The 25,349-nt window shown below is 42.2% G+C and overlaps 1 protein-coding gene across 1 annotated transcript in view; it reads right to left on the bottom strand.

The window, feature by feature from the left end:
• Window positions 1-3,659: 3,659 nt before the first annotated feature.
• The window catches only part of LOC148040380 (uncharacterized), a 43,357-nt gene continuing 21,667 nt past the window's right edge, over window positions 3,660-25,349 (bottom strand). The window contains exon 2 of the mRNA XM_087699024.1: window positions 3,660-5,012. Coding sequence (XP_087555150.1) covers window positions 4,627-5,012 — 386 coding nt within the window. The 3' untranslated portion in view covers window positions 3,660-4,626. The remainder of the gene's footprint in view (window positions 5,013-25,349) is intronic.

The following is a 25,349-nucleotide window of genomic DNA, read 5'->3' as shown; positions in this document are numbered from 1 at the left end:
TACCCACTTTGTGCGATCTAGGTTGCTCATTCCTTGAAGTGTGCTTTATCCAAAGAGAAGAATTAGAAGCAGGAGTATGCAAAGAATAAGAGAAGGGAGAGGATGAGCTTTATCTTGATCTTGAAATACCTCACCTGACAACTCAAAGAGGAAGAGAGGAGAGAGAATGAGCTCATCCCCACTATTGGAATACCTTGTTCCCAACAACCTGAGCCCCAACAACAAGCCAACCCTACCAAGTTCAATGATGATAGGCTAGAAAGAGATTTGAAGAAGAGAATCATGAGAATATGGCAAGAGATAGAAGATGATGATAGGAAAAAACAAAAGACAAACTTGCTAGACAAAGCCATAGAGAAGATAGAATAACAGAAGAAGAAAGTTAGAAAGAAGAATGAGCAAGTAGAAAGAGGTGTAGGAGCCAACTTAAAAGAGAGTGTGTGAAGAGCTAGAAAGCCAAAAGAAGAAGATAGGGAGTAAAAACAAGTTGAGTAAGAAGCTATGCAAGCCAAGCTAAATCTAGGCTTGAAGGTCAAAGAAGAAAAGAAGGAAAATGAGTTAGACGTAGACAAGGAAGAGAAGGAAGAAGAGGAACAAAAGATAGATCTAGGCAAAGAAGGTAGCAAAGAGGTAGAAAAGATAGAGAAAGTGAATAAGAATGAGAAGCAAAAGAAAAAAGCAAAACCAAACAGTAAGAAGTAAAGACAAGTTGCTAGAGCCAAGTTGAGAGATGAGAATAAAGATGCCCCCAAAACCCCCCAAGCTAAGCTTGTGGCTAAGAACGAAGCAACCTTTGCTTTCAATCCAAGGCCACACCCCATCCCAACAGAATCGAACCAACGTAGAAACCAAGTGCACTTTAGCAAAATAGAGTCATTGGCCACACCTTTGAACCCAAAGGAGGCGAATCCTTATAAGCTTTGATAGATGAGTCGAAGAACAAAGCCTCGAAGATGGGAGAGCGTGAGGAAGTATGTGCAATATGGTCGGTAACTTACGGCCATGGAAGGAAATCTTACTAGTTGAGCCTTGGAGAACCCTCCAACTCACTCTTAAGGTGAATGTCTTTGGACTATGAAACCCATTGGGATCATATCCAATCCTATGGATCGTGACTCGCCAAGCTAGGAGCCACCCCAAAACCAACTTGATACCTCTACTTCCAATGCCAAGAATCAATCCAAGACTTAGTCCATACCCCCCCCCCAAAGAACTTCAACTCCACATGAAGTGACAAGTTAAACCAACTAGTTTATCTAAGTTCATGGTAAGCAAGAAAGATCCAGTGAAGAGGCTAAGGAAAACAACCCAAGTACTTGACTTGGCGATGAGGGCAAAGCATCTTGGCAAACGAACTAAGAGACCAAAGTCCCCAAGGCCCAAGGCAAAGGCTAGAAGGAAGAAAGAAGCTACACAAGGAGCAACCCAATAAGATACCTCCCTTAAGATGTGGCATAACATGGTGGCAACCCAATCACCACACCTTAACCCAACAACATGACAACTTGGGATCGTACCCACAAAGCTTAGTATACAAAGCCATAAGACCCAAGCCAAATAAAGTTAGAACTTTGAAATCTTCACTCAAATGTAATTGAGTCAAGGGTGGACTAGAATAAAAATGAATAAAGAATAAGAGTCTTGATAGGCAAACATTAGCTAGCTTGATAGGGAAAGTCATGTTAAGAGCTCCAAGTCGTAGTGTGGCAAACATTGACCAACTTGATTGAAAAAATTACATTAAGACCAAAAAGACCCCACTAAAGGGTCAAACCCTGAGCCTGCAAACACTAGCTAACTTAATAGAATGAGTTATACTAAGACCCTAAAATGAGTTGAGAGACAATCACCCTTATATTATTGAGAACACTAGTCCATTGAGCCATATGATTTTCCAAGCTCAATGGTGAACCCTCACATGTGTATTGTCATAAGGGTGTAGTCGCAAGATGTACCTCAATGTTGTATCTTTCAATATCATGAATACAAATATTCATTATTGATACATCTTGCATGCTTTCCACCATGCCATTTTCATACCTCTTGATAAATTATAACATGAAGTCCTATGAAGGTCTATAGCAAGGGGAGAGTGGTGTATGTGTATAGCACCACCATGAATATGGGTGTGATATGGGTAGGCTTGAGATCTTGGCCCCTTGATAATTGTGTAAACACCCTTGATAACTATGTAAGCACACTACACATGACTTGAAATAAAGAGACAAAGACAGATGATATCGCCATATAAACACAAAATCAATAATCACAAGATTTTGACAATCTTTTAATTCCACTTTTTACTACAACCCTCATCTTCTTTGCCTTTGCCTGTGTGCCAAAAGACACTAGCCAACCAATTACAATTCACTTTTACATCTTAGTGGAGGAATAAAATTTAAGCATGGCCATGAATAAGAAGAGAGAAAAAGAGATGATGGCAACACTAATGGATAAGATTCACAAATGTATAAAAAAGAGGTCATAAAGAGAGGATGAAGAGATGTAAGCTAAAGCTTGTGCAAAGAAAGTGAACACAACATATGCCACATGCCACAAAAAACAATCCTTCCAAGTTTCACAATGCAACTCATAAAACATAATTGCAAAACAAACACATTTCAAAATTGTGAATACCGACTTGTTGAATATACTCCTTTCTTTGAAATTAACATAATATGAAGATTAGCATTTTAAAAAAATGACAAAAACTACTTTGACCAATATTAAACACGAACATGTGAGAAAATGAAGTAAATGTATCAATCATAAATTAAATGCAAACATATTAAATGCTTAAATGCACACATAAGTGCAAGACATTAGAATGCTTTAAAAGAATTTAGTTATGGAAGTCATTTCCAAACAATACACAAACCTACCCTGACAAAGCATAAAATCATGTAGAACAAAGATGTAATTGAATATGCTTGAGGGATGATAAAATTTTCATACTTTTGCTCTTACTCATACTAGACAAAATGCAAAATAGCTATAGATAATGTCCATGTGTATGTACAAATGAACATCTATGCAAACATAGGTGTGGTAAATGGTTGTTCAGCCTTGTAGGCAACCTTCAAATGTATCAAGTTTACGAAAGTTCTTTAATGAAGAATATAACAATCAAAGGACACCTAACATTGGCACAATTTCATGTTTAGTACAACCTATCGGCAATGGGATTTACACAAGTAACTCAACTTTTTGGTCTTTGCAATCTATGGTACCTTGAACTAAGCCAATCAAGAAAAACAATTGTTTGAACCCCATCAACGGGCAATTAGTGATGAGTTCAATCAAAGTGGTTCATTACACTACATGATGTTTGACACCATTGAAAGCCTGATCCAAAATTCATGCCAAATGCGAAAGATAATAAAATCCCTTCAGTTATTTGAATACTTTAAGATGCTAAAAGTCTGATATAATTTCTGAAGGTGTTGGCTATGCTACAAAAAGTAAGATTCGATAGGTTTGCACTTATGGTTGCCTGATTTTGATGTGATATCTTAATTGTTTTGCTTTTATTTTCAGGCTTTAAGAGCATTTACTTCAGCCTCGTGCAGTCGTATATGCGCACTATTCTTGATCAATGGCAACAATTTCCAAAAACTTCACTCTCTACTGATTGAAAGGATTCGGATATTCCATCACCATACATTGTTTGTAAAAATTTTAAAAACACCCAGAAAACCACGTCTCTTCCAAGGTTTGAAACTTTTATATCAATCAGAGAGAGCTGAGATGAAGATTAAAAAGGTAGAGAGCAAAGGAGATCCACTCCATGTACACAAGATTAACGTACAATCAACCAGTATTTGAGTAAGCATTGGCAAGCATTTGACCAAGGTTGATTTGGGTTTGCAAAATTCCACTTAGGAGATCAGCAATTTTGATTCATGTATTATTCATCAAGGTCACCTTCAAGATCTGGCATATTCCCTATGCATACTGGTGTGAACATCAAACCTCAATTCCATAACAGCACAACTCCAAATACCAGTGATATCATTTAACAGGAAACACTTCAAATTTTCAAGTGCTGAGAGGACCAATAAAGCTGCAGGTGAGCCCTGTATTTTTGGATATGCAAAGCTCGATATGTTCTTCCAAGAGCAGATGCTCTAATCCCACAGGACCACATATTCGGGATATGCAAAGCTCTGTATGTGCTTCCAAGAGCAGATGCTCTAGTGCCACAGGGCCACTTATTTGCAGGTTCAAGTAACATATCCTGCTAGAAGACTTTGACCATCTTTCTTTGCCGAAGCCCAGTCATATAGGCTCACCATGCTTGTTGTCGATCGTCGATTATAATGAGAACATTGTGATCAAATCTTACCTTGCCTCCATCAACCAATGTCATGGAAAACATTTCATGCAACTTGGAAAAAAGTGAAAAAGGCTAAGAAGTTCAAAAGCTACTTTGTGCAAGCAGGATTCCAGTAACAATCAGCCAGCATTTCAGTGTGATCGATTTGCAACCATTTTACTCCTTTTCCCAAAGAACCAACGATAATAATCACACCTTCAATCAAGTTAACACCGAGGCAAGTCAATGCATCATGCTTTTCCATGACTTGCACATCAGGTACACAAAAAACCATAGCAGGTGCAAGAAGTTTAGACAACATGTTCTGCTAAAGACAAAATTTTGACCATCTTCCTTCTCCGAAGCTCATGGCAAACAGGGCCCATAATGCGAGTCCCTACAGGCTCACCTTGCTTGTTGATTATAACGCAAGCATTATCATCAAATCTTACCTCACTTCCATCAACACGACGTCGGGCCATGCGTGCACGGACTACAACACAATACACCACCTCTCCCTTTTTAACCTTTCCACGGCCCAAAACTTCCTTTACAGAAGCAATAATGGTATCCCCCAAACGAGCTAAACGAGTTTGGTTCATCACTTTAATGCACTCAACAATCTTAGCACCTGAATTATCAGCAACAGTCAGCTTCGTTTTGAGCTGCACAAATGTTCGACACTGCTGGAAAAAACCTGCAACAAACAAGCATCTTTTTAGGGTGCTGCACAACAAAAATCTGTAAGACAATCGAGTAACCTACATCAGCCCAAAAGCACTACTGCTTCCTTAACAGCCAAGAAACTTCTCACCAAAAAACTCCATATATTAAATGTTTTGCAATTCTTTATAATTTGTCTATTTAAAAGGCATGTCATTTAGGACAGCTTATATGCAACACATCAGTAACAAGACATTAAAGACCATGCCCCTGCTGAGCTAAAAATTCATTACCAACTGACTAGCTATTTAAAATAGCCCCAAAAGAGTAAATACCAAATGAGTCATTAAACAAGGAGCAATTCTAGAGAGTTTCTATGCCCCACATGCAAAACCCTAATTTGGGAGGATCCTTCCACACCTATAAATAGATAGGCTGCCCACCATTCAGCCCCATCCTTGTCTTGTAGGTTTCAGCCATCAGCCCTCTTCCACTACCTGTCCAAAACCCCATGACTACTACTATGTTGTCTACACTATTGCCCAACCTCCCACTACTACCAGTGATCAGCTTCCATCATCTACATTAGGTCTTTTTGTGTTTTCAACACTTTTCTTCATCAATCTCTGCTCCGACTCGTGGTTACTCCACTTGGAAATCTATCTCCAGTGGATGATACACATCAACACCTCCCTATTGGACAACTCTATCCTTGAGCGCCTTGTACTTTCGCTTCTTCATTTACAGCATTCATTTATTCACTTTAAAGTTCTCTCTCTTCTCTATTTGCGTTTTGCGTTTTGCATTTTGCATTTAGGGTTCGAGTTTTGCACGTCACTATCTAAGTCTTTGTGTTTTAGTCATGGCCATACTTGTTGAGGTAAAATATGCATTACTTGCTAATTAGCCTCTTAGACAGCCCCAAAACATACTAAAAAATGCTCTTTTAGAGTAAAACCCTAAAACAAGGAGCAGTTCGAGAGACTTCAATGGAAACTCTAATTTTTGAAGCGCCCTTCCACATCTATAAATAGACAGGCTGCCCCCATTCAGCCTTATTCCGTCTATGCAGATTTCACACTCTCTAGTGCAGATTTCAACCATTAGCCTCCTCCCACGTGCCTGTCCACCAACCCTCGAGACTACTGCCACTCCATCCGTGTTTGCTCCTGCCGCTGGCGCCTTCATCCATGCTGATGTCAACTACTGGCAACATCATCATCTGCTGCGATCTGATCATCCAGTCATTGCCAGCCACATCAAACACTATTTCAGCCTGTTGTTTCTGTGCACAGAGTCCAGCCTCTGATCAGAGGTACATTGCTGTGTTTACCCCCTAGTATATCTTCACATGGTATCAAAGCCAATGCTCTTGAAAAGAGTATCTTGGGAATATTGTGGAAGCTTGGTTTTGTGCAAGGTACAAGAATGACATAATTGATTCATAATGACTTAGACAACTTGTCAAGATCCCACGATATCTTATCATGCTTCTCCATCATTGGAGACCATGCAGAGGCATTATATAACACCCCACCTTCACCTTCACCTTCTTTTTCTTCTGTTCCAGATTTTAGTCACCTGACAGAGGAGGAGTTTGAAGAGTACTTCTGTATCACATGTAGTCAAGCTTACACCCCTCCTACTAACTTTGCTACTACATCCAAACCGGTTGGTGAAATTAATCACCTCTCTAATCATGGAAGACATACGACATTTGGGTTTGACTAGCAACCCATCTTCTTCATCTCAACCAAGCCTAGAGTCAAGTTCATACAACCCCTTTTGAGTCATATGAATCAAAACCCTCTCCTATTTTTTCTTTTGGTGTGTAGGATTCAAATAATTTTCAATATGTAAACTTCAATAGAGGGGGCTCTCAAACCAAACATCCTTCATCAAGTATATCTACATCATCTATTTCCTTTGAGCATGTAAGCCATTCTTCTTAAATCCCTCCCATCCCACCCACTTTTGATCCACACCTTGATTTCCTCTCTTTTTCATTCCAAAAACTCAAATTGCAGTCCACTTCTACATCCAGTACACTAGAAGTTGAATCCTCCATCTCCACTCCTCGCACTTTCTCTTTCTCCACAACATATTCCACCTACCCTCACTTCATTGCTAGTATACACCCCAGTACATTATTAGAGGAAGTATCTGTTGGGAATAAAGGGCCACCGTGCCTTTTATATGTGCTTGGGTGTGAGCACACCCTTAGCACTTGTACTTTAGTACTTCACATATAACTATCACAAAAACCTGAAAGAGGTACAACTCTTTGTACCCACACATCGTGCATCTCACTCTCTCACACTCTCTACTCCTGCTCACACTGTCTCTCTTTCTCTTCATCGTTGCCATTGCTGAATATTGAACTTTCACTGCGCCTTAGTCACCACAAACTGGTATCAGAGCTGAAGGCCATCTCGACCGCGCTTCTGGAGCTTGTCCAAGCTGCCACAGCAAGTCGTCAGTCTGAGTGAGGCCATGGGACTGTCCAGCAATCAAGCGCAGGCAATCAGCAGCCGTCAGGCAAGCAAGCAAGAGGCAGGTGAAGGCAGGAGATCATGTCAGGCAGGCAGGCGATTGGTAGGTACAGGCAATGCAGGCAGGCAGCGACTGGTGATGGCCAGCTGTTGGCATGTCAATGCAGGTCGGCCAACCTCCCGACAAGTTCTTTTTAAGAAATTATTTTTAAAAGGGGCTCTGCAGGCTATCACACATGCTAAACACAGCTTGACAAATCTCAAAGATCTAGCACGCATTTACTCCTGAAATTTGGAGATTTGGTGTATGCTTGAAGATTTTACTCATTTAGATCAAATTTGTGGAATTTTGCACTCTCTCTAGTCTTAGAAATTGGGGCTTTTCATATAATTGCAGAAATTGCACTAGGACAAGTACAATTTCTTGAAATTTTAACACATTGGACATTGTACAATTTGGGGCCTTTGCAAAATTTGTAAAATTTGGATCAAATTTGTTCTTGGTATGTACTTGTAGTGCAATTTCTATGCAAATTGAGCACGTTGGACCTTGGACAAATGCCTTATTTACCTTTGCAACACACGCCTTGACATTCAGTATGCAATATCTTAGGTGAGCAAGTATATGAATAGCCCACACACAGTACATTGGCAAGTTATTAAGTGGATCTTTAGATATTTGCAAGGTACTCAGTCACATACATTGTTATTTCCCAAGGGGGTAAACTTGCATTATAGGCTTATAGGGATTCAAATTGGGTTGGTGATACAAACACTAGGCAATCTACTAGTGGACACTTTCTTTTTGGGTCGTTCATGCATTTTATGGCTAAGTAAGAAATAGCCTACAATGGCTACCTCATCTTGTAAGGGTGAGTACAAGGCAGCCTTCATCGCAATAGTGGAATGTATATGGCTGTGTGGATTGTTGGTATCAAGATCTACACGAAACACACTAATGTACATTACCATTATGTGAGAGAGAGATGCCATGCAAGAGAGATCAATTTGATGTATGTCCCTACTCAAGAGAATGTTGCAAACGTTTTCACCAAATCACTTTCTTGTGAGAAGTTTGAGGCTTTTCGAAAATCCTTGAACTTGCCAACCTTTGGTGTTCGATCTTCCTGTACTTCTACCACATTGGCACTGCAAGGAGGGTCCAAGAATTTGCCATTTCTATGGGCAATGCCCAATGTTTTAGTTAGTTGGTTTGTTGTGTGAACACAACTACATTAATAAGTTGTGTCACTACTTCTAGAGCTAAATTAACTCTAGTTGAGTTAGGGATAGGTCTAACTAACTTAAGACCTATTGTACTTTCATTCTATTATTCTAGCACTTGTATCTTTTGAGTGTGGAATAGTTGCCCACTCTTGCTCATTGTTTTGTGTTCACACACTCTCTTTCTCCATTTCCAAAATTTCCGTCCAATTTGAAGGAAGATGAGGCTTTGGGATGTTGCCCCTCTGTGTATTCGGCATCCTCCATGTACTCGGGTTTAATGGCAACCGACGCATCAAGGGAGACACTCTGTGACAAGACATGGTATCATTAAGAGGAGAGGTTTTTTTTTTGGGAGAGAGAGAGAGATGACAATTTGGAGCTCAAGGAGTGCGATAGAGGAGAGTAGAAGCAGAAACAGTTCTACAATTAATGCAAAACTCGACCATTTTCTTTTTTTTTTGGGTGGTTGGACGTGAAGGGACAAGGGGAGAGCTCTAGTCAATAGTGGGAGAGAGAGTCATAGGTAGCAGAAACGAATTTGACTGCAATTGAATATTGAATGCTTTGCCTTCCACGTCTATGCCACGTTTTAATTGGAGTCACCGTCCCCCAGCCCATACAGCAAGAAACTTGCCAATCCCCCCCCCCCCCCCGGGCAGTTCCTTTACAGCAAGTGCCATAAAGCCTTAAATCCGTTCGTCGACGACATCTTGTCTGTTGGATAGATGTTACACTAGGAGTCCATGTTGGACTTCATGTAACCATGAACTCGCTTCTCCCTCTCTCTCAAGTCAACCAATGAGACTGTCGAAAGGCATTTTGTGCACACAAGCATCTCGCTCTCTCCCTGCTCAATTAGAGTCAACAACTCTCTCTCTCTCTCTCTCTGGCAAACAAATTTCTTCCTCCTTTCTCTCTCCATGACTATTCCCAAGTTGTTCTCTCTCTCCCTCTCTCTCTTTTTGGCAAACAAATTTCTTCCTCCTTTCTCTCTCCATGATAACAATCTTCTTCTCACTCTGTGACTATCAATTAGTCTCTTCCTTTATAATCATAGTCTCTCTCTCTCGACAACGCCCAACATTCATAATTAGTGGTAGTATAACATTTAATCTTAACGCTGAGATTAAAAAGAAAACTAACATTAGATGTTAATGTAACAATAACATTTAATGTTACATTAGCACTAAATTAAATTGACATTAACATTAAATATTGAATAGATAGAGAGTATTAGCAATCAACAATCAAATGCTTATCTGGGGTATAAGATTTCGTCCTTCGATGGTGGTTTGGATTGACAGCTCCCCGAACTCGGTTATCAAAACCATTGAAAATTCTTGTGCACAAGCATCACCTCAACACAAAACCTAAGCACGGGTGTGTTGGTCTTTGTGTGGTGCTGAGAAGGAGGAAGATTGAAGGAGGGAAAACTTAGGATGTGGCCTCCATCCCATACATCGATCAACAGGTCACTGCCAATGAAACACGTAGGATGGTGGAAAAGTGGTCTTAGATGGAGCTGCAGAGAATGATGTAGGAATGGATGCAAAGAGTGCAATAGATGAAGAGCTAGCAGACCAATTAGCTAATCTTTCAAGAGAACTGAAAGATAGAGGTTGTTGAGGTTGTTCGCGTGCCACATGTCCAGCGGCCTCTAGAAGAGGAGTAGATGGAGCAGCAATGGGAAGTATAGCCCCACTGGATTGTCCAACAAGAGTGGATGTAGTCACAACAGTCTGTTGAGGTGTCTTAGGAGAAAGACCGTGGGCCTTGGTACGACACTCCTTGTCCACATGGCCCGATCTTTGGCAGTGTGTGCAAAAGCTATTTTTCTTAGGGAGTTGTTGTCAGATGGATTTTGATTCTTTGTTTTTGTCTCACACGAAGAGATATCACCCTTGTTTTGGCTTGCCTTCACATCTTGTGAGGGCTCGCCACCTCCAGTTTTCCCTTGTCAAGAAAAGGCAACTGGACTCTCTTCAAATAAGAGTAAGTGGAGGACTTCTTGTGAACTTTATCGTGTAGTGCAGCCCCTAGTAACGCAAGAACTAACATTCGAACCCATAGAAGGTTGGCAATCGAGGCAATGAGATAATTTGTTGGATGAAGTGGAAGTACTTTTCAAGAAGCTTCTTTAAAAAGAGTGTAACTTGGTCGTCATCTAATTTTGGTAAGCTAGTAGTAGCAAACTCAACACAAGTAATCACCTATATTCAACCAATTTGACTTTCAGATCATCCCCTTTCTTAATGGAAAACTTTTAAAGCTCAAAGGCAAGATTGATACATCAAGTGCAATCTTACGTTGCATAATAGTCAATGAGATGACTCCAATGCTCAAATGCAAGGGGAAAATACTATAATTAAAAGTGGCAACTCTAGGAGCAACCTTTGCATTAACTCAACATGGGTTGTGGCATTGTGGGCTCTCCATTGATGGATGTGATGAGGGTGAGCCACTTGAGGATTGGTCATAGGCTCTAGACCGACTAGGTCTCGAGGACCTATCAAGAAATGACTGAACAACTAGAGAGAGAGAATAGGGCTTGCGAGGAAAAACACAGTGTGTGTACGACAAACACTGAGAAGAGAGAAGAAGAGAAACTCAGATAAACGAATGAAATAACGAAGTAAATCTCATACAAGGATGCTATAGCACAACGGATGCCTTGGAGCAAGGAGACTGTTAAAGAAGCCTCTTGAGTCTACAAAGGCACGAATGACTAGATCTCGCTTGGAGCAAGGAGACTGCCATCGAAGAGGAGCCTCTGAATCTACAACACAGGGATGATGATTGGTGATGCCTAGAGTAGGAAGATATCCATCAAAGGGTGAGAAGCCTCTAAGTCTACAAATACAAACCTAAGGACTGACGCCAATTGTTAGGGAGTGACGCTAATGGTGGAGTTTGGAGAGCATAGACTGCAAAACGCAAATCATGGCAACCTCTGGAGATGATTGGAAAAGAAGCATAGGCTGCCAAGCGCAAGGAGCCTAAGGAAGCAATCATCACTTGTAGATGATAACACTAGCAGAGAAGGAAGGGCCTGTCATCATGGATGTAGCCCTATGGATGGAGGAGATTAGCGCTTGGCAGCATGGAGTGGAGATGATGGAAGGAGAGGAGAGAGAGATTGTCTCACAAAAATGAGTGAGTGAGAGTGGTGAAGAATGAATGGGAGGTGCCGAATATATAGGCATTAACAGTCTCAAGTCTCAACCACTGAAGACTCTTGGGTAGCGCTTTGACTCTCTCGGAAGAACCTAGAAAGCCTTTTTAGGATTGGAAACAAAAACCAAAAATGGAAATGAAGATTGCAAACTGTATAGAATGATGTGGTTTCTCAACACCCCTGCTTCCGCCCAAAAAGGAGCACAAAAGAGAGTATAAAGAAAAATACCCTAACACAAGCATAAACAGAAACCGTACGACAAAGCACAGACTGATAAAAAGAACACAGGTAGGGTTAGGATTAGAGTAACTCAGAGACAATGAACGTAGTGAATAAATGAAATGATATGACTACTAATAATACGATGCTCATGCAGCAAACACACTATACAGTGAATAAATCCCTCGAACTCCTGTATCTCTAGGATCAGTGCAGGGGTAATGAGTTGAAGAGTGTGTCGTACTCCGAACGGATCCCGAATCGCAGCAAGACAGCCTCCGACTATCGAACACCAGCAAACGCAGCAGTGAGAAGCTGGATCTGATGCAGACAGCAGTGAGGAGGGAGAAAAACTAAAAACGGAGCCTGCAAGAGAGAGAATGACTAAAAACGCAAGCAAGACAACTTGCAAGAGAGAGAAAGACTAAAAACCAGAGCCTGCAGGAGAGAGAAAGACTGCAAAAACTGCAGACAGGAGAGAGAAAACTGTCAGGGCGGCAGCTGGAGCCTGCAAACGCAGCAGTTTGCTGGCATGGCAGGCTGTATGACAGTAGTGCAAATGAACAACAGTCAGTTGCCATGCGGAAACAGCAGCAATTAGCGTGTGGAGGCCTAGAAATAAACGCCAGACTGTAGGGAACAATAATGGACAGCAAGGGCTGAGATGTCCTCCGTAACCGGGGTGTGGGCAGCAAGCTGGTAACACCTGAAATCTGCAAAAACGAGATTGTGAAAGAGTGGAGGGCTGGCTGCCAATTTATAGAAAATTAGGGTTCTAGATCCTCTCCCACTTAACTTTCTCGATCCGCTCCCCGTTTTAGGATTTTGACTAAAATAAGCCTAAAATAAGCATGTTTTGGGACTGTTTAAGTGGCTAAGTACATTTCTTAGCACAACACCCCTCTCAAGCCCAAAATAGGGCAAGAAAAAAAGGCTAGCCTAAATTTTGGTTTGCCCCAAGGTGTCCCATCCCAAAGCAGCTAGGGCATCAGACAAAAGGTGCACGTCGGTTGCCCAGTGGCCTAGCAAGACTACAGAGGCGATGGATATCTTACCAAGGGCGCCCAAATAATCACCCCAGAGAAGTCAAGGCATCGGACCAAGGGTGCTCGTCGGCTGCCCAAGGGCCTACCAAGGCCAACAAAGGCGGATGGAATCAACAATGGACTTTTTTTTTTTTTTAATGCATAAGTAATATAGGGGCAGCGGCCAATTAAGTGACAAATAGGAAAAGATAAAGAGAGTTTTAAACCCAAGTTATTTACAAAACTAGCAAGCTAATCCCTCGCATTGACGAGGATAAGTGCCTAAGGATGATAAAAGTAAGTATATGTGCCAATCATGTGTTGAATATGTAAGAGGCAAAAAAAACGGTGGGCTTAGCAAGACAAGCAAAGCAAGCAAGGGTAGAGAAACTGCCTTTAGGAGAACTACCATGTGTTATGCTACAAATATGGTGGATCCTAGAGTTAACCACTCCAAAAGACCGAAAAGGGATAAATGCATACAAATGCATCTTGACATGAACAGAATGCCAATGCATAGGGTAATGCAAAGGGAGATGCAAGATGTCATGCTCATGCAATATGCTATGCAACGATGCCACTGGGACAGTGCCCTCGCAGGGGAAGTGTTCACTTGTCCAAGTGCCCTTTTACAATCAGGTCATCTTGATAGTGCGGATGAAGTTACAAATGCCCATAATACAATACAAAAGAATAAGTGAATGTAATGTCTAAAAATTTGTAAGCATCATCAGTGTCACGATCAAGAGTAGGAGCCGCCCCCTCTCAAACTGGAAGGGAAAGCAAGAGGGAGGCATCCTCTCCCCTTCAAGTTGAAGAAGTAGGGGAGGGTGTACCCAAGCCCATCCTAGGTAGCAAGTATTGAAGAATCGGCCGGTTGACCGCTTTGGTCAAGATATCTGCAAAATTATCTGATAAAGGCACAAACTCTAGGCGAATAGTGCCTAGCTCAACCTGCTCTCTGGAAAAGTGGAAGTGGACTTCCACATGCCATGTCCGTGGTGTGATAATCGGATTGCCCGCAAGGGCAACGGTACTCTAGTTGTCGCAGTAGACAACTGTGGAAGAGTCACATGGAAAATGAAGCGCCATCAGTAAACTCCTCAGATAGATGGCCTCGGTGGTGCCATCGAAGAGAGCCCGATACTTAACCTCAGCCGTGGAAGCCGCCACCGTCTCTTGCTTACGACTGAACCAAGAAATGGGAGCCGTGCCCAAGGTAAAGAGGTAGACGTCATAGGAACACTGGGTGTCAAGATCTTCAGCCCAATCAAAATTAGTGTACCCCTGCAAACATAAACCAGAACCATATGTCAAGCCATAAGAAAAAGTACACCGCAAATAACGCAACATACGAAGACATGCAATCCAATGTGACATCCTAGGTGCTGTGAAATACTAACTGAGTATGCTAACTAAGTACGCTAAATCTGGCCTAGTGCAAATTAACCAAAGAAGTCTTCCTACAATAGAACGATAGGTGTGTGCATCGAAGGGCTGTCCTAGGATATCCCTCTCGTCAAAAACAATATCCCACCTAACAATCGCCTTGTTTGTCCGAGGATCGAACAAACGATAGGCTTTCGCTTCAGAGGAATATCCCACAAGAATAAGGAGATCAGCTCGCGAATAAGCTTTCCTATCTTATCAGGCGTATGTGTGTGTACGCACGACACCCGAAGACTCTAAAATGGGAAATAACAGGCCGAGAGCCAAAAAATGCCTCATACGGGGTCTTCTGAGGAAGAGCCACAATTGGGCACCGGTTGAGGATGTACACCGAAGTGTTAACAGCCTCGACCCAAAGGCGCTCAGGAAGCTTTGCTACGAATAGCATAGAGCGTGCCATTTCCATGACTGTGTAGTTCATACGCTCTATGACTCCATTCTAAGAGGGGGAGTTGGTAGAGGTGAGCTGGCAAGAAATGCCATGCTTCTGTAGAAACTCGAAAAACTTATGGAAGATAAACTCACCACCGCTATCACTCCTCATGTACCCAACACGACGACCAGTCTGGTTATGAACCAGCAGCACCCAAGCAGAAAAATATGTAAAAGCATCTGACTTATGCTTGAGGAAGTACATCCACATGTATCGAGAATGATCATCCACTATCAAAAATAAATACATCGCGCCGAAGCAGCAGTGGATGTTGGTCCACAAAGATTAACGTAAATCAATCTAAGAGACTCCTCAGCTCTATGTGTAGACTACTGAGGAAATGGGATACGGTGCTACTTGCCGAGCTGACAGGCTTTACAGACATCTCGAGCTAGCTTCAGGCGTGAAAGGCCCTCAACCATCTCACGGCATGACAACTCATAAAGTGAGTCATAACCAAGATGCCCTAAGCGAAAATGCCAAAGACGCTCATTGTGCGTAGGCTCCCGAGATGTGGCTAAGGTCTGGAAGCTATGCAACACAAAGCCTTCGGCAGTCGGCTTGGTCAAAAAGTGTGTCATGTGGTATAGGCCATTAGGCTGTGCCTCACCGCGAGCAATCACTAAACTAGTCGGAGAGTCAAGGACCTTGACTGTAGTCGCTGTAAAGAAAACTGCTCGCCCCAACCGGCAAAGCTGCTGAACAGATAACAAGTTCACCCCAAGCTGAGGGACATGATATACATTGTCCAACAAAGCCAAATCCGAACCCTTGTCAGTGGCAAAACCGACGCAACCTTGAGATTGAATCTTGACCGAAGAGTTGTTTCCTACACGGACCCGCACGACTGCAAGGGCTCGGATACGGAAAATGTTATCTATAAGAGTCATGTAATATGTAGCTCCACTGTCCACAATCCAAACTGAAGCTGAAGTGCTCGGCTGTGACGAGTGGGCCTCTGCAGTAACCTCGTCGGGAGGCAATTCACAGATGTGGACGAGACTCGCATCTGATGTCTCTATGGAGACGAAATGGGCCTCTACAGACCAGTCAGACAAGCCCTCTGGAGTTGAGAATGTTGACGACTGAGATAACTGTGTGGTGGCAGTGTGAGTCTGACCTTTAAACTGCCCCTTGCCATCATCCTGCCTCCCCTGCTGGGGGTTGCCTAACTGAGGGGCGGGGGTCTGAAACTTAGGTTTTGGTGCTGTGCCTCCTGCCTTTGATCAGCACTCGTCGTCAAAATGGGCAGTCTTTTGACAATGTTGGCAATACCTATTCTTTTTAGGTACATTCTATCACCCAGGTTTGAGTTGTGACTGGAAGTTTCCTTGAGAATCCCCACATTGATTTAGCTTTTGAGTTTGATTTTCATTTTGAGTGGAGGTTTGGTTTGGTTTGCCCTTCCCTTGTTGCCCTTTCTGAGAATGAGCAAGAAGAGCCCCCTCTGAAGAGGAATTCATATGAAACTGATTGAACAACCGTGCGTAACGCCACAACTGATACTCAAATTCATAGAATGTAGACATGGTAGGCTTTGAAACTATTCTCTCCACAAAATTGAAGTATTTCTTGAGAAGTTTATTTAGGAACAATGTGAACTGATCGTCAGAGGACTTGGGAGTCCCCGTAGTGGAAAATTCAGCGAGGAGATGCCGATACTCAGCCAACTTGACTTTCAAGTCATCCCGGTCAGTGATTTTGAAAAGCTGAAGCTCATGGTCAAGATTAATACGACGGATCTTATCTCGATCCGCATAGCCGTCAGTCAAGTGTGCCCATCGCTCTCACGCTAAGTCAAAATGATGAAGCTGAGAATGAAACTCAGGCAATAAGCCCTGCATCAGCTCGACAATAGCGGAGGCATTCTTAGCCTTCCATGAGCGGACGACCTCGTATGGAACAAATGCGAGATCGGATTGGGGTTCCAACCCCTGCACTAGATCCCATAGGTTCTGTGAATCAAGGACATGTCTCATCAAATTCGACCAAGTAGTAAAGTTTGATCCGTTAAAACGAGTCTTGTCATTAAATGCATTCTCGGGTGGATGGAATAAGATGATGGTGGGAAAGATGGTGGAGGTGAGAGTGTCTCATAAGAGTAAGGAGGGGGAAAAGGTAGGTAGGCAGAAGTAGGCTGTGAGTGTCCAATGAGTGCCAATTGATGCGGAGGCACTGGAACATGAATGTTTCCATAAGGTGCCGGTGTAGGTGGAGACACTGAGACACAATAGCCTTATCCAAAGTGAGGTTGGGACACAGTATTATGACCAGAAGGTCCACTAGGCAATGCCATGGAGGCAAACTGTGGAGACAAATGATCCACACTCAGGAGAGACTGAGTGGGATACCCAGGCTGCAATGATCCCGAAAGTGTGTATGAGGTAGGTGGAACACCACCCGGCTGAGGAAAGGATGAGGTCCTAAAGGATGTGCCTATGTTCCCATAACCCCCCAGTGTAATGTGCGGTGCGACATGAGGTATCTGAAATGGAAATGTAAATAGTCTAAATGGAAGTGGTAAAGCAACAGAAGAATGTGGTGGGATGGGTGGGTTTTGAAAGTGAGGTGTATAAGGTGCAGATTCTTTTTATTCATTTTTATCATTTAAAGACTGAAAATGAAACTATGAAGATGATGATACACCATGTAATGAAGTCAAAGGAACACCAAATTTATTCTGATTATGTGAAGTAGACGGATAAGAAGGAAGGACGGAAAAAGAGTTACCTGGCTTTTTCTTATAATCCCCACGACGTATATTAACATACAAGAATTGATCCTCTAGAGGACCTTTTCCGTGGTCAACAAACTAGACTCTTTCTTCCACATGATCTCTACCAGTATATTGAAAAACAGAAAAGGTAAAAGAAGAAGGCACAAAAGACGAATCAAAAGTACCTTGCACCGGAGAGGACGGAAGAGTCTTAAAAAATGGAACATACTCCGGATCTTGCTCTCCAAGAGGGAGGACTATCCTCGATGGAGGTCTCGACGGCCCTGCAACATCATCAGACTTACGCGCAACATATAAAGAGTGAAATCCATGCATACCTTCATTTAGAAGTTTTTCTTCAAGGGCAATCCTTCGATCGAGCTCCTCAATATGTTTTTGTCGATAGGCTATGATCAGTTTATATTCCTCAGAGGTCAGCTTGCTTATCTTTTCTTCCATGTACTCAGATGTTTCTCCCACCATGTCGGAACTTTGTGGAGCAAGCTGATCGGCCCACTCTCGCTTCGTTCTCGGCATGGGCTGATCTGGAGACTGAATCGATGTTGATGTGTTCAAAGTCATTTGAACCTACTGTTGTTATTGCTTCTTGCGAAGAGCTTTCAGATCAAAGGCCTTGGTTTCTCAAAGAGTACCAGGCTCTGATACAATATAAAGAAAAATACCCTAACACAAAAGCATAAACAGAAACCGTACGACAAAGCATAGACTGATAAAAACAACACAGTTAGGGTTAGGGTTAGTGTAACTCAGAGACAATGAACACAGTGAATAAATGAAATGATATGACTACTAATAATACGATGCTCATGCAACAAACACACTATGTAGTGAATGAATACTGAACCTCGAACTCCTGTATCTCTAGGATCAAGGCAGGGATAATGAGCTAGAGAGTGTGTTGTACTCCGAATGGATCCCGAATCGCAGCAAGGCAGCCTCCAGATGTCGAACACCAGAAAACCCAACAGTGAGAAGCTGGATCTAATGCAGACAGTAGTAAGGAGAGAGAAAGACTAAAAACGGAGCCTATAGGAGAGGGAAAGACTGAAAACGCAGGCAAGACAGCCTGCAGGAGAGAGAAAGACTAAAAACGGAGCCTGCAAGAGAGAGAAAGACTGAAAACGCAAGCAGGACAACCTACAGGAGAAAGAAAGACTGCAGCGACTGCAGACAGGAGAGAGAAAACTGTCAGGGCAGCAACTGGAGCCTGCAAACGCAGCAGTTTGCTGGCGTGGCAGGCTGTATGACAGTAGTGCAGATGAACAACTATCAGTTGCCATGCGGAAACAGCAGCAATCAGCGTGTGGAGGCCTAGAAATAAACGGCAGACTGTAGGGAACAGTAATGGACAGCAAGGGCTAAGATGTCCTCCATGACCGGGGTGTGGGCAGCAAGTTGGTAACACCTAAAATCTGCAAAAACAAGATTGTGAAAGAGTGGAGGGCTGGCTGCCAATTTATAGAAAATTAGGGTTCTAGATCCTCTCCCACTTAACTTTCTCGATCCGCTCCCCGTTTTAGGATTTTGACTAAAATAAGCCTAAAATAAGCATGTTTTGGGACTGTTTAAGTGGCTAAGTACATTTCTTAGCACAACAGAGGGGTGAGGTGAAGAAGAAGATCCACTTGTAATCCGAGAATGCCACATGAAAGAAGACTTGTGAAGATAGTCAAGAGACCAGATGAGTGGTAAAACCTTAAAACACAACCTTGAGTGAGAAGCCACCAACTCTGTTACACCATGTTGGAAGGAATACAAAGGTCTAATCACAAAGTTATTGCTGAAAATCCAAGGGCCCTAATCAAAGATAGATCCTCTAGATATTGGGTTTTAGTGGAGGTAAAACTGCTCCGAACCTCGAAAGTAAAAGATGGTTTGTGAAAAACTTCAAGAGAAGTAGGGTCCCCCTTTGAAACTAGAGGAGGAGGAGTCCCCCACTAAAGGATGTCATAGCACAAAGAATGCCTTGGAGTTGGGAGACTGCTGAAGAAGCCTTTGAGTCAGCAAACATAGGGATGATGAGGTGTTGCCTAGAGCAAGGAGATTGTTGTCGAAGAGGAGTCTCTGAAAGTGACGCCAAGATGGAGAAGAAGCATAGACTGCCAAATGCAAGCATCTGGAGCCTAAGGAAGCAATCGCCACTTGTGGATAATGAAGCTAATAGAGAAGGAAAAGCCTATCACCACAAACATAGCCCTATCGATGGAGATTTGCGTATGCTAGTAGCAAGAAGAAATGGAGATGGTGGAAGGAAAGGAGAGCGAGATAGTCTCATGAAAAGAAGTGAGTGAGAGTGGTGAAGAGTGAATGGGAGGTGGTGAATTAATAAGCATGAACAGTCTTGAGTCTCGCTCACTAAAGTCTTTAGAGTAGCACTCTAACTCTCTTGGAAGGCCCTAGAAAGCCTTATTGGGGCTGGAAATAGAAACTAAAAATGGGAATGAAGAAGAGAAATGGTACAGAATGATGTGGTTTTTCAACAAGACCCCGCTATTTCAACACTTGTTACATTCTTGGCTGTTGTAAAAGGAGTGGTAGTGCTAGGAGATGGAAAAGATGGGTAATAGGGATAGGGTGGATAGGGTGGGGGAGTGGAGTATACTTGAGAATGAATCCTAAAAGTACCCACCATGCATGTAGGAAGTGTGCACGGTGGATCCAAAGGTGGGAATGGGATTGACTAGATATGGGCATTGTGACCACATGCCCATGGAGGAGAGATAGAGACACGTGGAGTAGAAGATGGAAATTCCCACATAGGAGTGACCCAAGAAGTATGTGATGACCCACCATAAGCAGAGGATAGAAATCCTTGAATTTGGAACGTTGATGAATGGGGAGTGACTATCTGGCGATAGTGAAGGGGATGCCCATCACAACTTCCAAGGTGAAAAGAAGTGCTCACTTGTGGTGGAAGACAAAATGTTAAAGAATGGTACTTCCCCTAAAGATATATTGTGGTGTAAACTGGCAATGAAGTGAGGTTAGGTGGAATATGGTGTGGAGAAAGAGAAAGTGCAAACAACCATAAGCAGAGGACAGAAATCCGTGCCCATCTTAGCTCCCAAGGTGAAAAGAAGTACTCACTTGTGGGAATGTGGAAGGCACAATGTTAAAGGGTGATATTGTGGTAACTGAAGCTCGATGAAGGTTCAATATTCAGCAATGGCAATGGCGAAGACAAAGAGAGAGAGTGAGCAGCAATAGAGGGTGAGAGAGTGTGAGATGCATGACGTGTGGGTACAAAGAGTTGTACCTTTTTTAGGTTTTTGTGATAGTTATATGTAAAGTACTAAAGTACAAGTGTTGAGGGTGTGTTCACACCTGAGCGCGTATAAAAGGCACAATGGCCCTTTATTCCCAACTAACTCCCACCTAAAGGTAAGGCATTTGGTGGAAGACCCTTCGTGAGTACAATGCTCAATGCTTTTGCTATTAAGTACATCCTTGATAAAGCAATACTTCACCTGTAACCAACCTTCCTTCCGTGGATGGGCGGTAAATCTCTAATTACAACTTAATTACAGCAGCAACAATAAATGCAAATCTGAAAATACAAATCTATCTACTAATCTTGGACAATGCACACCCGATTGGCCCAAAAATTGGCACCCCTTTCGGTATTTCTTTCACTTTATTGAAGAAAAAGTGGCTAGGTGAGGCATGAAGAGATTGCATGTCGGCTAAACTCAAGCTTCAGAACCGCAAAAAACGCAGAAAAGGAAATGTGCAATTTGAAAAGAAATGATTTAAGTATAGTTTGAATTTTGACGTGTGTGTCTATTTTCCCGTGTATATGTGTGTCTATTGTTCAGATAGACGCGAATATAGATGCGAATATAGACGCGTAGTTAAACGCGGATATAGACGCGCATTTGATTTATCATAATTTTTTGTTTTTAAGATAAGTTTTGATAGTGAATTCTTATCATAAGTTTTAATGTATTTATGATTATTTTTGTGTATTTAAAATTAAGATCTTATGTAAACATATGAATGACAAATATTTTGATGTTGTCATGAATTAGGTTTAATCATGTCGACGTCGTCATCACCTAGTGCGGTGCAAGCTGGTGAGTCAATGAGCACATCCTCAAGTGAGGATGAAACATTGCGTCTTCATAATCGAGATGCACGGCTACGACGAAAAATTAAATGCATGTATGATCATTGTCGAGGGTGTATTTTTCGAGCACGTCGAATTGCAATGTCACACCTTAGCTTGTATGGAGAATGGGACCGAGAAAAATCACCGGTATTCATTGTTTTTTTTTACCACTAAGATTGCATGTCTATGTTACGGGAATTATATATCAACGTACATGAAACTCCCTTTTGTGGCTTACATATGAATCATAATATTAATTGTTTATTCTATTTTGAAATCAGACAGAAATACATGTTGGTGGTTTTTTTAACTCACTTTTAAAAATATATGTAGGTTATTATCACAAATGCTTCCAAAAGGAAACAAATTGCCAACTAAGAGAGAGCAAGCAAGACATTACTTGACATCTCTGGGAGGCCTCGATTATGTCAAGATCCATGCATGTGTCAATTGATTGTGTCTTATTTCGCGGGATTCATGAGTTCGCACGAGAGTGTCCTGTTTGTGGCGAATCAAGATACGAAGTGGAGCGAAGTCAATGGATGTGCCTCGTAAGGTTTTGCGACATTTTCCGATTGTTCCACGTATAAAACTTATGTTCAAGTGTAAGTCTATTGGAAAGCTCATGTCATGGCATGCTAGTCATTGTTCAAGTGATGGAAAATGGAGGATCCCTGCAGACGCACCCGCATGGCAACATATAGATAATTTGTGGCCCGTTTTCAAAGAAGAGCCAAGGAATTTGAGATTTGGTTTAGGTATGGATGGAATCAATCCATTTGGCATCAAAAGCACATCATACAGTGTATGGCCAGTGGTATTGGTGAACTATAATATTCCTCCATCCATGGCAATTAAAAAGGGACATGTGATGTTGTCCCTTCTGATTCCTAGAAAGCACAAGGTAAAAAACATGGACATTTACAGCCTTTGATTGAAGAGTTAGAAATGTAATGGGAAGGTATTGAGGTGCAAGATACAAGTGCATCTGCATCCTCTAGAGATTTTACATTGAAGGCCATGTTGTTGTGGACCATGCACGACTTTCCAGGATACGGAGAGTGTTCAAGTACATGTATGTAACTCTATATTTGAAATTCAAGACTTGAATCAATTGCATTTTATTAATTCACTTGTTTTTTCAGGTTTAACCACGTCAGGATATCATGCATGTCCTATTTGCGGTCCCTCTCTAGTTTCCTCTAGGCCAGCACGTTTAAAGAAGGTTATCTACAACAATCATCATCGATTTCTTCCTATTGACCATCCCAAATATGTTCTCCCTACTAATGGAATGACTCCACAATCTCTAACCATTCGAGATTGGAAGGAGAGATGGATTAATGCCGATGGCCACCCTCCACTCGGCATGAGTCGGTAAGAAGTGCATTTCTCTCGATTGACTTGAAAGTATTTAGCATGATGAATTGTTTACATAACATATTGTTTGTTTGTTAGGTTCTCTATATTTTTTCGTCTTCCGTACTGGACTGAACTCAAGATCAATCACCTGTTGGACCCCATGCACATATTCAAAAATGTTGTATCTACATTATGGGATCACTTGATAGGGGCTCGTGATTTAGTTAATGTAAGGGAGGATTTACGTAACATTAATCGCATGAGATGAGCCTGGCCACGCATTGGACCCAGAGGAAAGATTCAGCTACCCCATGCACCTTGGATGTTGTCAAAGAACGAGGAAAAAATAATCAAGGAACAAATATATAGCTTTCGAACACCCACAGGATGTATGAGATGTCTCAAGGGAGCCTTTCTAAAGAAAAAGAAAAGAGATGTGGAGAAACTATCTGGTTTGAAGTCCCACGATTGGCACAAAATGATTCAAGGGTATCTCTAACCATGAATATAGTAATTAGTGGGATAACTATGCAATCCAAACTCCCCTTGTTGTCCAAAGTGGCCAACAAGTCTTCAATCTACTTTGCCCCTTGATTCGGGCACTTAATTGGCCTTCACCTACTTCATAGACGATGGAAATTCCCCAAATTCAATAGCTGGCTAGTCCTCCACTTGAATTTAGCTAAAATTCACCTTCATCCCTGAAAAATCCAAGTCTTGGAGCTTCTAATTTCTGGCACACTTCTCGAGGCTGCTGCTAAACCCTAATTTCTGCTGTGAATTAGGGTTCACAACAAAGAAATTAGCAATTTCTTAGCCTCTGGTGATCTCAACGCTGCAATCTTTGGAGCAAGGCTGTAGAAAGGCTGGGAGATAAGAGAGGATGCTGAGGAGAGAGAAAATTCAAACTTTCTTCACGAAGAACTGAAGAAAATCTGTCATTTACTATTGTTGCCCTATCTCAACAACCTGTAGATGCAAAGAATTGAAGACAATCGGTCATTTACTCCTGTTGCCTTGTCTCAACAGCCTATAGATGCTATTGGTCTTCTTCTACCCTGACCGCCTCAGAAGGTCCTCCAATGGCTGCAAATCAGACCAGCAACATCTCCTCCCTCTCTCTTGCAGCCTGGATACACTAAAAATGCCTCTCTCCAACCTCTAAAGACATCTTTCAGTCTTGCATGGGCATTTTTGACAAGTGACAGCCTTCCAAAATGGTTTTTCCAGCATTAGCTATAATTAAATATTAATTTTCAGTATTTAAATACTGAAAATTAATCTTATAATTATTTCGGTGCCCTGAAAAATAATCTGACTAGCCAATAATTAAATTGGCTAGGCAACTTCCATTCCCGAGTGTCTCTACGTCATCTTTGACCATCAGATTGGCGTTAGGTACCATTAAACACCACTTCTCTAGTGTCACCATCCGACACTTATGGCCAAATGAATGACCTGGGCCAACAATTGACACCAGATACCACCAAGTACCTATGCAACATAACTTATAGCAACTTTTGCCTTTGACATCCCATGATTTTCTTGAGTCCCGTGCTTGTAGATTTACTCTAACCCCGATTGCACCTCACATGTGCTGTTGTGCTAAGAAATGCACCTAGCCACTTAAACAGCCCCAAAACATGCTTATTTTAGCCAAAACCCTAAAACGAGGAGCGGATCGAGAAAGTTAAGTGGGAGAGGATCTAGAACTCTAATTTTCTATAAATTGGCAGCCAGCCCTCCACTCTTCTACAATCTCGTTTTTGCAGGTTTCAAGTGTTACCAGCTTGCTGCCCACACCCCGGTCACGGAGGACATCTCAGCCCTTGCTATCCATCACTGTTCCCTACAGTCTGGCACCTGTTTCCAACCCTCCACACGCTGATTGCTGCTATTTTTACCTAGCAACTGACTATTGTTCATCTGCACTGCTATCGTATAGCGTGCCACGCCAACAAACTGCTGCGTTTGCAAGCTCCAGCTGCCGCCCTGACAGTTTTCTCTCTCCTATGTGCAATCACTGCAGTCTTTCTCTCTCCTGCAAGCTCCTTTTTTAGTCTTTTTCTCTCTTGCAGGCTGTCATGCCTGTGTTTTCAGTCTTTCTCTCTCCTATAGGCTCCGTTTTTAGTCTTTCTCTCTCC

The sequence above is a fragment of the Lygodium microphyllum genome, chromosome 2 (genome assembly GCF_053477565.2).
Source record: "Lygodium microphyllum isolate KBCC chromosome 2, Lygodium_microphyllum_v1.1.10, whole genome shotgun sequence".
NCBI lineage: Eukaryota > Viridiplantae > Streptophyta > Polypodiopsida > Schizaeales > Lygodiaceae > Lygodium > Lygodium microphyllum.
The sequence above is the reverse complement of the archived record's forward strand: the minus strand, read 5'-3'. Positions and strand labels throughout refer to the sequence as shown.